This window comes from Salvelinus fontinalis, chromosome 26, assembly GCF_029448725.1.
Source record: "Salvelinus fontinalis isolate EN_2023a chromosome 26, ASM2944872v1, whole genome shotgun sequence".
Classification (NCBI taxonomy): Eukaryota; Metazoa; Chordata; class Actinopteri; order Salmoniformes; family Salmonidae; genus Salvelinus; species Salvelinus fontinalis.
In genome coordinates, this window is record NC_074690.1 from 12,894,897 (window position 1) to 12,910,046 (window position 15,150).

General features: G+C 43.3%; 1 protein-coding gene across 6 annotated transcripts in view; it reads right to left on the reverse strand.

The window, feature by feature from the left end:
• The window catches only part of LOC129823659 (partitioning defective 3 homolog), a 219,398-nt gene that overhangs the window by 10,540 nt on the left and 193,708 nt on the right, over window positions 1-15,150 (reverse strand). For 5 of the 6 annotated variants that reach the window (XM_055882545.1, XM_055882543.1, XM_055882544.1 and 2 more), the window contains 2 exons: window positions 10,054-10,174; window positions 4,532-4,680 (listed from right to left, as the gene is read on the reverse strand). In XM_055882545.1, the coding sequence (XP_055738520.1) occupies window positions 4,532-4,680; window positions 10,054-10,174 (270 nt within the window). The remainder of the gene's footprint in view (window positions 1-4,531; window positions 4,681-10,053; window positions 10,175-15,150) is intronic. The other variant, XM_055882542.1, reaches the window with a different exon arrangement.

Here is a 15,150-nt window from a genome sequence, read left to right on the forward strand (position 1 = left end):
AAGAGGCAATCCATAATTCGATTAAGACATTAATGAGCTTTTTTTTTCCATCTACGTAACATTGCAAAAATCAGAAACTTAATGTCCAAAAATGATTAATCCATGCTTTTGTCACTTCTAGGTTAGACTACTGCAATTCTCTACTTTCCGGCTACCTGGATAAAGCACAAAATAAACTTCAGTTAGGGCTAAACACGGCTGCTAGAATCTTGACTAGAACCAAAAAATGTGATCACATTACTCCAGTGCTAGCCTCTCTACACTGGCTTCCTGTTAAGGCAATTGCTGATTTCAAGGTTTTACTGCTAACCTACAAAGCATTACTTGGGTTTGCTCCCACCTATCTTTCCGATTTGGTCCAGTCGTACATACCTACACGTACGCTATGGTCACAAGACGCAGGCCTCCTTACTGTCCCTAGAATTTCTAAGCAAACAGCTGGAGGCAGGGCTTTCTCCTATAGAGCTCCATTTTTATGGAATGGTCTGCCTACCCATATGAGAGAAGCAGACTCGGTCTCAACCTTTAAGTCTTTATTGAAGACTCATCTCTTCAGTAGGTCCTATGATTGAGTGTAGTCTGGCCCAGGACTGTGAAGGTGAACGGAAAGGCACTGGGGCAACGAACCACCCCTGCTGTCTCTGCCTGGCCGGTTGCCCTCTCTCCACTGGGATTCTCTGCCTCTAACCCTATCACAGGGGCTGAGTCACTGGCTTACTGGTGCTCTTCCATGCCGTCCCTAGGAGGGGTGCATCACTTGAGTGGGTTGAGTCACTGACATGATCTTCCTGTCTGGGTTGGCGCCCCCACTTGGGTTGTGCCGTGGCGGAGATCTTTGAGGGCTATACTCGGCATTGTCTCAGGATGGTAAGTTGGTGGTTGAATATATCCCTCTAGTGGTGTGGGGGCTGTGCTTTGGCAAATTAGGTGGGGTTATATCCTGCCTGTTTGGCCCTGTCCGGGCGTATCGTCAGACGGGGCCACAGTGTCTCCCGACCCCTCCTGTCTCAGCCTCCAGTATTTATGCTACAGTAGTTTGTGTCGGGGGGCTAGGGTCAGTCTGTTATATCTGGAGTATTTCTCCTGTCTTATCCGGTGTCCTGTGTGAATTTAAGTACGCTCTCTAATTCTCTTTTTCTCTTTCGTTCTTTCTTTCTCTCTCTCGGAGGACCTGAGCCCTAGGACCATGCCTCAGGACTACCTGGCCTGATGACTACTTGCTGTCCCCAGTCCACCTGGCCGTGCTGCTGCTCCAGTTTCAATTGTTCTGCCTGCGGCTATGGAACCCTGACCTGTTCACCAGACGTTCTACCTGTCCCAAACCTGCTGTTTTCAACTCTCTAGAGACAGCAGGAGCGGTAGAGATACTCTCAATGATCGGCTATGAAAAGCCAACTGACATTTACTCCTGAGGTGTTGACCTGTTGCACCCTCAACAACCACTGTGATTATTATTATTTGACCCTCTTGGTCATCTATGAACATTTGAACATCTTGGCCATGTTCTGTTATAATCACCACCCGGCACAGCCAGAAGAGGACTGGCCCACCCCTCATAACCTGGTTCCTCTCTAGGTTTCTTCCTAGGTTCTGGCCTTTCTAGGGAGTTTTATTTTCTTAGCTACAGTATACATATCTCCCTGGCCTATTACATCATTTATGCAGCATCATACAATACATTTTTGGACTCGCCTTGTAGTGCTGTGCTCACTTGAACAGGAAGGTGGTGAGGTGGTCCTTCTTGTGGGCAAATTTTGTCATAAAACTTTGTCAAAGTATGGCATTGTCTGGATTCATGGTGCTTTCAAAACAACTGAGAACGCTGGGGAAAAAAATAGGCCGAATCATGAAGTCAGTGATCTTCAGGTCGCAGCTGTAGAAAGAGGCCAGAGTTGCCGACTTGGAATTCCTAGTTGGATGACCGTTCGAAAAGTATTATCCCACAGTCTCAACATCAACAGTGAAGAGGCGAGTCCGGGATGGTGGCCTTTTAGGCAGAGTTCCTCTGTCCAGTGTCCTTTTTAATCTTTTCTTTCATTGACCAGTCTGACATTTTTTTTTCTCTGCAACTCTGCCTAGAAGGCCAGCATCCTGGAGTCGCCTCTTCACTGTTGACGTTGAGACTGGTGTTTTGCGGGTACTATTTAATAAAGCTGCCAGCTGAGGACTTGAGGCATCTGTTTTCAAACTAGACACTCTAATGTACTTGTCCTCTTGCTCAGTTGTGGACCGGGGCCTCCCACTCTTTCTATTCTGGTTAGAGCCAGTTTGTGCTTTCTGTGAAGGGAGTAGTACACAGTGTGTACGAGATCTTCAGTTTCTTGGCAATTTCTTGCATGCAATAGCCTTCATTTCTCAGAACAAGAATAGACTGACGAGTTTCAGAAGAAAGTTATTTGTTTCTGGACATTTTGAGCCTGTAATCGAACCCCACAAATGCTGATGCTCCAGATATTCAACTAGTCTAAAGAAGGCCAGTTTTATTGCGTCTTTATCAGTTTTAAGCTGTGCTAACATAATTGCAAAAGGGTTTTCTATTGATCAATTAGCCTTTTAAAATTATAAACTTGGATTGGCTAACACAACGTGCCATTGGAACACAGGAGTGATGTTGCTGATAATGGGCCTCTGTACGCTTATGTAGATATTCCATTACAAAAAAAACATCTTGCCATTTCCAGCTACAATAGCCATTTACAACATTAGCTATGTCTACACTGTATTTCTGATCAATTTTATGTTCTTTTAAAATGGACAAAGAAAACTGCTTTTCTTTCAAAAACAAGGACATTTCTAAGTGAACCCAAACTTTTGAATGGTAGTGTACGTGCTTTCAGTTCGTCCCATTTATTTTTTCAGCGATTGAACATTGGCAGATTAGCTACTCGTCGCCTGATCCTCAAAAGGCAACAGATTTTAACCATGGTTGGTTAAGAGCCGATAAGAAGGCAGCCATCCCCTCCGGCGCCAATGTTTAGCTTACCACTAAACAAGCATGAACAATCCTCTAATGGTTACATATTGAAATCGGGTAATGCATCAGCAGGTTTCCTTGCCATGTCAGTCATTGCAGACCTTAGAGAGCTATTTAGAACTTGTCAGAAATGTCCAGATCAACTCGCCCATGTCAGCCAACGTTTATCTAGGTTTGTTAGCCCATTGATTTTGTTGTAACGTTTGAGTACCTCAAATATCACATGAACACAGAAGACAATATGTAGAATTGCAGGAAATTAGCTTTAAAAATAATGTAAAAAAAATATATCCATCCCATGGCAAAATGTGTAGAATTGCAGGAAATAAGCTTTAAACCTGCAAAATGTTATCTCCGCCAAGAAAATGGGTGTGAACAGTTTTGTCATTAACTTGTACCCATAGAAATAGACGTGGGGGGGGGGGGGGGGGGGGGCACGGGATGTTCTCTAATGTTGGAAGGGGCAGCTGAGTGAAAAAGGTTAGGAAACCCTGCTCTAATCCCTGAGCCAATCAGAAGCGTGAACTATACCTGGGCCAATAATAACATGCTGACCACACCGCTTGCGTCGCAAAATAAATGTACACATACGTGTTATTCAATCATTGCACCCACACTGCCCATGCGCGTCTGCGTGGCCAAGCACTAAAATAGAACTTGGTTCTATTTGTGACGCTCAAAGCGCTGCTAGTCCTGCCTCTCCCATCTCATTGTTTTAAGGCGCATATACCCACGTGGGTGATAGAAAGATGAACGGAGGTCCACACTCAGGTCATGTTTATGGTAATGCACCGTCAAGTTGGTTGCCAATCGCCATATACAGTCCAAAGAAACAGAAGCCTGAAGGGAGGAGCGATGACGAGAAACTAATTTGATTGACCCTTTTATCTGTGGATTCATTGTTTATATCCCAGGACAAATTAGCTAGCAACAGCAAGCTAACTTGCCATAAATGTTTAATGCTTTTTGACCTGTCTCCAAATTAATATAATTAGTTCAGAGTTTGTTTGAATATTTCAATCTGCGTGTCCTGATTGCATCTGGTGTGAGTGAACAAAATCAACCTGCGCGCGTGCGGTTTCGTCAGCATGTAAGGCCACAGACAGACACACCACTTCCTGTAATAACACAGATCATGTAGTTCAAAGGTAACTTCATTCTCAGATTAGTGCAATCATGTCAGATTACTGGGGTGGGTAACGTGACAGACCCTTGTTGCATCCCAAATGGAACCCTGTTCCCTATTTCGTGCACTACTTTTGACCAGGGCCTATAGTGCTCTGGTCAAAAGTAGTGCACAATGTAGGGTATAGGTGGCCATTTAGGAAGCAGTCCCAGACTGTGGTTTTACTGAGCTTCTTCTGAGATGTGGCTGTGGGTTTGGTGCTTTGGACTCCAGACAGGAATGACCTGGTTGTAGATTCCGGCTGATATCATCCATATGAATGGATAATACAATGGCCAATTGGTCATTAATATGTAATGTTACCATGACCTGGGAAAACAAAATAGGGACTATGGGTGTTCTCTCTATGTGTTACACACATACACACTTACCGTGGCAGGGAGCTGTACTGTCTTTGCGCCTGTTGGAAGGCGTCTCTCTCCTCCTGCCTCTGTATCTGCATCTCTACAGACACAGAGTGTCGGCCTGTCTGTTGTCTGTCTGTCTGGTACGGGCCTGGACCTGTGTTGGTGGTGTTCTGCTGAAAGAGGGATGGGCCAACATCCTGGTTATTCAACACACAACTTTCACAGACACGTACTGTACACCAGAGCCATGTATTTAGTGTTTGGTCATTGAGTTATTATGTATTATGATGCATTTACAGTACATGAACCCTTATAAATTGAATGTAACTTTGGTTCTGTGACATGAACCTCTGGATAAATGGAATGCTCAAGGGCACAAACATGGCGTCCATTCTAAAAGTTGGCCGAACTATCTAAATATATAGCTCTGCAGTACACTTACCAGGTGGCATCCAGAGATTACATTACCTGTCCTTCATAGTGCTCAGGTAAAACGGACAGAGAGACAGAGAGGTTAGGGAGGACCATGCTGGAGATGTAGGGACAAGAGAGATGTGATGAGATGTGATGAATGTTAAGTAGATGTTGAAAGGGTCAATGCAGATGTTTTTATCTCAATATTAAATCATTTCTGGGTAACAATTATTAAGTACCATACTGTGATTGTTTTTTAATTAAAAAGAAAAATAACCAAACAAAGAGTAATTTCTCAAGGAAGATTTTAGCTAGGACAGCCTGGGAATGGTCTGAGTGGGAAGGGCAGAAAGAGTTGGAACTGATTCTTATTGGTCTAATAACTAAATTAGACTCCAACCCACCAAAACAGGTTGACATTTCAGCCGGTCTTTTCAAACAGCTCTTACACTAAAAGGGCATTATCATAATTTCGAAGTATAATTCCAACCTCATAGTATGGAAACAAGAAAATCACGTTTTTGATTGCACTGGGCCTTAAAAGAAGCAAGTAGCTGCTCCGCTGACATCGTGACAGGGCTTCCTCCCTCCTCCCTAGCACAGGTCATTAACCCGCCTGAACACACAGAGCGTACACCACCATACGGCAAGGCACCTTGGAATAGCATCATCATTTAATTATCTCCAGCACCTCCTGGCAGATGACTGCATCACAAATGGCACCATATTCGCTAAATAGTGCAAAAATGGAGGTCCTAGTCAAAAGTAGTGCACTATATAAGGAATAGGGTGCCATTTGGGAGAGACATCCCATATCCTTCCTGGAACATGTCGGCGTAACTACTAACGACCACGCCTTTGTTCTTCTTCCCCATCTTTCATTAGCCATGAGGTGGGTGTAATGGCTGCCGATCAGTCATAATACAAAGGCGATCTAATTCTTTTTATGGGCAATGCCAAGTATTCATACAGTGCCACACTAGTGGTGGGAGGGCCATAAAGAGATTAGTCTTGTCATCGCTGAGAGGACCTCCGAGACATGCACATTATACATAATGAATCCCTGCAATCATCTGGGATTGATTGGCATAACCTGGGCTGTTGCTGTGCTGTATCTGTTGCCATGGCGACACCAGACAGAACATGGAACAGGCCAGGGATACGTAAAGGCAGCTCACCTCCATCCATGTCACTAGCTCTCAGTCATGTTCAGATATGAATTTCATTGCGATTATACACGTACATGTAAAATACAATTTGCAATATGGGGGCGTATTGGGGAATGATCCCTTTAGTGTCTTGAAATGATACCTTAGTAACATGAGGAAACACCAGTAGATAAAAAATGACCCAGAAGACCTAAAGCTAATGGAGGTATTAAAATGAACAATACAGTGTGGCAATATAGCCCTGCTGGCGGAAGGAGCCAGTCGATGCACTGCTCTGTGTGTTAAATGACTTCAATAAAGGTTCCCCAATGCAACCACAACACAGATTGGATATCTATCCATCAGTCAGTGTGATGGAATTAGCCCACGGAAACTAGAGTCGTGTTCTGTAGGGCACACCATAGCAAAACTCTTTGCAACGGAAAGTGAAAAATCGGTGTTCTTACTTAACAAGTTCAGGTAATACCCAGTTCCAAAATATGTTCTACCTACTGAACTTAGATTCCTCTGCTCTCCTCTACAGTGAGAAATATACCATCCACAGGTGTACCAATCAGGGGATGTAGAGCTGTCGAACTGCACTTCAGCTAACCAGGAACACCTAACTAAACAGCATGCAGAATCGGATAATTGGGGAAATTATTCTGCAGTCCACAGAAATTAGACAGGCTGGACTTTAGAGAAATTGGACAGCAGGCCTCAACAGGCAGGCTGTAGAGGAGATAATGCACAGAGCTGGCCAGATCTTTAATATCAAGACCTGCTAAGAACACTTACAGTGACAGGGTCAGTGCTTCCACATGGCTATAACACCTATACTCTACCTTCACTGTTTACCCTAATGTGCCCTGGAATGGAATTCCCAGAATTCTATTCACCTTGTGTATGTTCCGTGATGGGTGGGCCAGCGGACATAGAGGTAACCCACTGCGATTCTATTTCTTTGGACTTGACATTAGTCTAGATCAGGCACTGTGGCCACTACAGAAGGCATGATGTTGATTGAGCGCTCTGGTGAAAAGCAGTGCACTATATAGGGAAAAGGGTGCCAGCTATATATGTTCCTGTTTCCATAATGTGGCAATTAGTATGGAAGGGAAAAAAATAACACAAAATGACTAGACTTCTGCACGATTCTGTAAGAGGTTGGTTATTCTGTTATTTAGAAATAAATTGTGATTGCAATAATGTCCGACTCTCCCTTCAATGTTGCTGTCATGGGAACATTACGTTCTATCAGTAATGTAAACAAACAATGCAGTGGTATTGTCAAGGATTCCCAAATAGGGCTCTGTTCAAAAGTAGTGCACTAATTAGAGAATAAGGTAACATTTGGGACACATCCTATACAGAAGTATTTAGACCCCTTACATTTTATTGTGTTACAGAGTGGGATTAAAATGGATGTAAATGTTATCAACAATCTACACAAAATACTCAGTAATGTCAAAGTGGAAGTTTTTTTTTAGATAAATAAAACCAAAATAGTCGTTGCTTAAGTATTCAGCCCCTTTGTTTAGACGAGTTAGTTCAGGAATAACATTTGGCATAATAAGTTAAATGGATTCATTCTGTGTGAAATAATAGGGGTTGACATTATTCTTATTTGACTAACCCTTCCTCTGTCCCTCAGTCAAGTATTGAATTTCAAGCCCAGATTCAACTACAAAGACCATGGTCTTTCGAAAGCCTCATAAAGAAGGGCAGTGATTGGTAGATGGGTAACAATAACAAATCAGACATTGAACATCTCTTTAAGCATGGTCAAGTTAATGATGCTGTGGATGATGTATTAAACCACCCAGACACATCAAAGATAGTCTTCCTTCTGAACTGAGCTGCAGGACAGGAATTCAACTGCTCAGTTATGTTACCATGAGGCCATTGGTGATTTTAAAAACAGCTAGAGTTCAATGGCTGTGATGGGAGAAAACTGAGGATGGATCAACAACGTGCTTACCAAGAAGACAGTGAATGTTCCTGAGTGGCCATTTAATCTCCTTGAAAACCTATACCAAGACTTGAAAATGGCTGTGTAGCCATGATCCCCAACATCTTGACAAAGTAAAAGACTATTTAAAAGATAATAATGGGCAAATGTTGCACAATCCAGGTTTGCAAAGTTCTTCTAGACTTAACCAAGAAGACTCACATCCGTAATGTAAGCCAAAGGTGATTCTAACATGTATTGACTCAGGGAGATGAATACTTATGCAACCACTATATTTTCATTACATTTAATCTTTAAAAAAAATAAACTGCGTCGGCTACTTTGACAGAGTATTTTGTGTAGATTGTTGACAAAAAGATGACAATTAAATCCATGTTAATAACACTAATCCCAACTGTGAAGAAATCCAAGGGGTCTGAAAACATTTGCAAGGCACTTTATATGCATGTTGACTGTTCAGAGAAACAGTGGGGCTGGAAAGCTCTTTCCCACACATTGCACACAACTTACTCAATTATAGGGTACTAATATCAAGCAGAACTCAAAACAAGACCAAGCCTTTTATTTGATTTATCATCACCTATAAGAGAAGCCCAGGGCCAGTATGCATCAGGCGTCTCAGAGTAGGCATCCCGATCTAGGATCAGTTCTGCCTTTTAGATCACAATGAAAGATCCTAGATCCGTACTCCTACTCTGAGACACCTGATACATACAGCCCCAGATGTCAATGGAGTCTGTTCATTAGCTATCAGTTTACAAATGTTGGAAAATTCATTCAAATCAATCCTTAGACAACACAATATAATCACCATATAAAGATGAACTACTACATGTTGACAGTCTAAACCAGCTCTAAAAACGTCACCACAAATTACATGTCTATATGATGAAAGTTGAATTAGTAGAAATGTACGTCATATGGACAATGTATAAGATTAATACAACAAAAGTCAAATACATTAGTGCTTATAGGAAAACAATATCATACAACAACAGACATATTAAAATAGCGACTTTCAAACATTAGGCAAATCATTTTGTTGATAATTCAGATTTTTACATCATAATTGACAGACTGTAAAATGTATACTTAAGGCATACTGCTGGTGCAATGGAAGAATGGGACATAGTGCCGTCTTTATCGAGGGACCAAATACCTTCAATTAGGCCATAGAATGGTCTCCAATTTTGTTCGGTTTGAATTCGCACTCATTCTAACTTGGTGGCCAACAGCCATGCCATTAAAAGGGAGAAAACCATATCTAAACCCCTATTCTAAAAAGGCACAGTTAAAACCAGAAAGCCACGTTTCACACACAAAAAATAAACCCCCAACAAGGAAACACAATCAGACACCCACAGACACAGATAGGAGTCCATTGGTCCATGCGAAGGTGGGCGGGATCCTTGTGTTGTGAGTGACAGACAGACCAACAAATGGCACTGATGGCAGATTGGATGACAAGGGTGGTATGACGGGAGTGGTGGTGGTGATGGGGGGGGGGGGGGGGGGGGGGGTTAGAGGTCAGGTGAGCGTGCCAGAGGGACACATGCTCCAGGACACATGCCGGTGGAGAGGTTGTTTGTGTCCCAAATGGCACCCTATTCCCTACATAGTGCACTATTTTAACCAGGTCTCATAGAGCTCTGGTCAAAAATAGTGCACTAAATAAGGAATAGGGTGCCATTTGGGACATAAACAGTGTTAGAGTTTTCAGAGCTACACAGCCTGGGTTAGGTGGGAGGCCTATAGAGGAGTTAAAGAGAAGAGGCTCCATGGGCTGACGTTCAGTCAGTGTCATACTGGACAGTCCATGCTCAGGCCAGGCCCAGTGGTTGTGTGGTTAGTGGTAGTGGGAGGCTCCACGGTGCAGCCAGCCAGCCAGCAAGTATAACCAGCCAGCCAGGGTGTTAGCAGCCCTCCCAGGCTGGCAGTGGAAGTGGTTAGTGAGGGGTTGGTCCATGGAGAGGCAGGCAGGCCTGGTTCTCAGCCCGGTCTCAGACACTCACCCAGGGCTGCTCGAAGCTATAGGTGCGTCTCCGGTCGTCTGGGTCATCATCCCCCCTGGCTTGCTGGAACTCATGCCTCAGCTGCTGTATCCGGTCGTGGTTGCTAGGCGCTAGTCTGTTGCTGCAGGGAGGAGAGAGAGGAAATACTAGATGAGCGGGCTGGTGGGCCAATATGCATCCCAAATGACACCCTATTCCCAATATAGTGCACTACTTTTGACCAGAGCCCGTAGTGCACTACGTTAGGGAATAGAGTGCCAATTAGAATGCTGTTTGTCAGCATAGCTGGGAAATGGTCCAGAAACGGGTAAATACAATATATTTTTATGATAAGTGAAGGGACTGTAATATACAGTAGCGCCTCAGACATGAATCAAACTAATACATAATCATGTTTTATTTATAACAATGGGGTATGTCCCAAATGGCCCAACTTTTGACCACATCCCAATGGGTGCCGGTCAAAGGCAGTGCACTATAAAGGGAATAGGGTGTATTTGGGAAGCAGACGAACAAAGCAGAGTAATGAACAATAGTAACTAGTTTAGCTACATCCTCAGGTCACTCATCACTCACCATCCATTGTCTTTTGGCTCGCTCATAACAACCAAGCCATTAAAACATCACCTGGCTCGCCTGACTAATTATTGAATTGACTTTGACAAGAGAGAAAGAGGGCGGAAGTGTCTGCATTATCCAATGGAGCAGACCTCGTCCCAGAAGCACTGATGAAGATTACATGGGGGGGAGAGAGAGGGAGAGGGGGAGAGAGAGGGAGAGAGGGGGAGGGGTGGGCTATCTAGACGTACGTGAGAGGACAGACAGGTGGAGGTCATCTGTGTTCCCATAGAATGAAGCTAATTAAAACCACTGTTAGACTCCAACTCTGAACAGCCATGTCAGGACAGGCGACTAGAGAGCAGCACCAGTAGAGAAATCCCAAGTTAACTTTAACTTTCAAACAGCCAGTAACTTTTCTGGACATCCTTTTATGATCTCTTAAAACTATCCTGTCTCCTCTAATTTTAAAAGGAGGATCTTTGAACTAGCTTAATACAAGATCAAAAACAGACCCATCTAAGGCTGTTTGATAATCTATTAAATAGCCTCATATGTTTTCACAATCATTAACAACATAGCATTGGATAAATAGCTAAATCATTACAGACAAACATTGGTTCCATAACCAAAGAACAAACCCATTCAACCTATATAGGGTTGGAAACTGTCATGTGTGATCTGTCTAATCCCTGTGATATGTAACACAGCCATATACCCTTTGAACACATATGAACCTGGGGCACCATGTGTGCCTCCTGCCTATAGGTCACAGCCCCATCAGGGGTCACAGCAACAGAACCCCTTTATTAGCAGATATTAGCCTGCCATGCAACCTGTGAACAGTTGGCTCTCAACAGAGCACTGGGCTGTTCGCAAATGGCGCCCTATTCCCTATAGTGCACTATTTAACCAGGGTCTATAGGCCTCTGGTCAAACATAGTGCACTATGTAGGGATTAGTGTGTCATTTGGCAGTGCTGTAGAATCATTTTATTTTGAACAGTCATTGTTTAGAATGACAGTTTAAGAGGACAGTCATTGTTCATACTCCTAGGGCAGGCTATTAATGAACTGAAAAAGTGTGCGTGTCCTATCCTTCCTTCATCACAACACTGTATGAAATGGAACAGAAACGTTTGGAAGTTTCAATGTACCACTCTATCATCAAATAGCCTTAAAAAGGGGATTTCAATTATCATGGATCGAGAGATTCTCAGTCTATTCTTGTCTGCCTAGACTCTAAGATCAATGATAAAATGGAACAAAAAAAATATAGAAGGAGTTAAGAAAGTCCCCTGCAGTGTGGTGAGGGAGATTTAGCAGATGAGTTTCATCATATGGACAAGCTCCCTCAATATCTGCTGCTGTGTCCGGCCTGATAGGTCAGTGTTTACAGACTTAAGCCTCTGGGGCTCAGACTTGGGCTGCATCCCAAATGTTCCCCAGTTTCTTTGCAGAGCCCTATAGGCCCTGGTCAACAGTAGTGCACTACATAGGGAGACATTTGGGACATTGATTTGGCCTGGCTGCTGACTGGGCAGCCTGGAAAGCTATTTATTTCATGTTATGATAGGATGTGCCCTTTGAGTTCTGTCTGTGGCTTATAGCTTGGTCAGGACACAAAGAGGCTGTGACTTCAGCAAAACACGATGTCAGCCGAGAACCAAACAAACCACAACCAAACAAAACTACTTAAAAAAGTGCTTGGAGGCCCACCAGTTGAGGGAATAGTAGCCGTGGAATGGGGCCACAGCGCCGTCTCCCGCCTTGACCTGGAGGAGACAGCGGATCTGTTCCCCAGATGCCGACTCCCGTCTGTGTGTCCCTGGGTGGATGTAAAGGCTAACAATGCTTTAATTATTTCCCCTCAAAATCGACAGCAGATGTTTGCTGCCATAAATATAAAATCTGAAGCTCAGGTTTGAGCGGTAAAGAGAAAGTGGTGGGTCAAACTTTGAGCCCTTGACCAAAACGCATCTTCATGCCGATGGCGTTGGAAACCGTCACATTAGCCTGGTCCAAGATCGGTTTGTGTGTTCTTGCCAACTCCTATGGGAGCTAGACATTATAAAGAGATCTAGAAACCAGGCTACTGTCACATTACAGTCCCTATTAATCATCTGACCCCAAATCAAAGGCTGTCTATAGGGGAACCCCCTACAGTAGAACGTACAGTAACAGCTAATCCAAAAGCTGTCTGTAGGGGAACCCCCTACAGTAGAACGTACAGTAACAGTAGCAGCTAATCCAAAAGCTGTCTATAGGGGAACCCCCTACAGTAGAACGTACAGTAACAGTAGCAGCTAATCCAAAAGCTGTCTATAGGGGAACCCCCTACAGTAGAACGTACAGTAACAGCTAATCCAAAAGCTGTCTATAGGGGAACCCCCTACAGTAGAACGTACAGTAACAGTAGCAGCTAATCCAAAAGCATTCTATAGGGGAACCCCCTACAGTAGAACGTACAGTAACAGCTAATCCAAAAGCTGTCTATAGGGGAACCCCCTACAGTAGAACGTACAGTAACAGTAGCAGCTAATCCAAAAGCGGTCTATAGGGGAACCCCCTACAGTAGAACGTACAGTAACAGTAGCAGCTAATCCAAAAGCGGTCTATAGGGGAACCCCCTACAGTAGAACATACAGTAACAGTAGCAGCTAATCCAAAAGCTGTCTATAGGGGAACCCCCTACAGTAGAATGTACAGTAACAGTAGCAGCTAATCCAAAAGCTGTCTATAGGGGAACCCCCTACAGTAGAACGTACAGTAACAGTAGCAGCTAATCCAAAAGCTGTCTATAGGGGAACCCCCTACAGTAGAACGTACAGTAACAGTAGCAGCTAATCCAAAAGCTGTCTATAGGGGAACCCCCTACAGTAGAACGTACAGTAACAGTAGCAACTAATCCAAAAGCTGTCTATAGGGGAACCCCCTACAGTAGAACGTACAGTAACAGTAGCAACTAATCCAAAAGCTGTCTATAGGGGAACCCCCTACAGTAGAATTTACAGTACGTGACAGGAGCAGCTGATCCAAAGGCTCCTGATCCCTTGGATTACATCTGAATGGCCTCTTTCAGAGCTCCTCTTCCTTCCCAGCCTCAGGACACAACAGGAGGACCTCACAGATTGATTGGTACACAGCATACATTGAAAACAGCCATTCTGGCCATATTAATATGGGGGTTGGAGACCAGCGTTCTTACTGGACTCCAGAGGGAAGAGAAGAGTACCACTGGGAGTGATTGAGGCTTTATGAATCCATCTCTGAATGAGCAGTTCATCCCTGTTCAATCCCAGGCTGGAAAAGCCAGCTGCTGTTCTGACACTGTCACCAGCCAGCCTTTCTCTGCACTATTTTTACTTGACCACTGCACTGACTCATGTTGTTTTAGTCTATATTGTGTTGTGTAAATAAACGTATGCTGCTTTCTTGGCCAGGGCTCATTTGGAATAAATAATTCAACTAAATGTGGCTTCCCTGGATAAATCAATCAAATAAAACCAGACAAAAGGAGTCACACATGATTATATGATCATTGGGATGGAGACCGGTTTTGTTGTGATGAACACCCTTGTGGTGAGTGGTGTGCCGTTGGTTTTATGGGAAAGCACTAGTGGCATTTCTGTTTAAAGCCCCCATGCAATATTTGCAATTGTATTTTTAAAGTCACTGTTTGTCTAAAATCACTGTGTTTATTTATAATGAAAATAACTAATTTATTTCCCTGAGCCTCCATTGGACCTTGAAATGCTCAGTCTGATCATGTGGGCGTTAGGAAACAAATGTGAAGATTTACATGCACAGCCCTGGTTGGCTGGCAAGATGGTCTAGAGTAGGGGTCCCCAACCTAAGAATGAACAGTCATTGGTCTATTATAATCAGAACACATTCTGACATCATGTGGGACAAATGCTACATTCCACCTGAACAGGCTGAAATTCCAGCTATTTTTTTTTCAAACATCTTACACAAAAAGGGCATTATTATAATTAAACAATTTCAGAGTATTATTTTGACATCATAGTGTGGAACTATATATATATTTTTTTTAAAGAAGGGAAATCATATTTTTCAACTGCACTGCCCCTTTAAGCTGAGAGGAAGAGAACACATCTCAAAGGCAGCATTTACACAAGCAGCCCAGTTCTGCATTTTGCCCTCTCTATGACATGTTACAGCACCCTTACAAGTTAACGGCCTTAAAGAGACAAGTTGGTGATGTTGACGATTTATTTATTGAAATTAGAAATGGAAAAACATGGTTAACAAAAAACCCTTACAAAACTGTTTGCAGATTATACAGTTAATTGAATAAATGTAATCCTTTTGATCAGCTGTGAAGTGCATGGCAATTATGATTGGAACTCGCGCAGAGCTTTAGATGTGATTAGTGGGTTCATAACCATATTTAGGGGCTGTAGATATATTTCAGTAAGTGCTCTTTCTGACAGCTGTGATTGGTCCATTGACTGATTGAATGATTTGACGTGATGTATGGAGGCCATAGTCGCAGGAAGTAGGGGAGCCAGGTGTG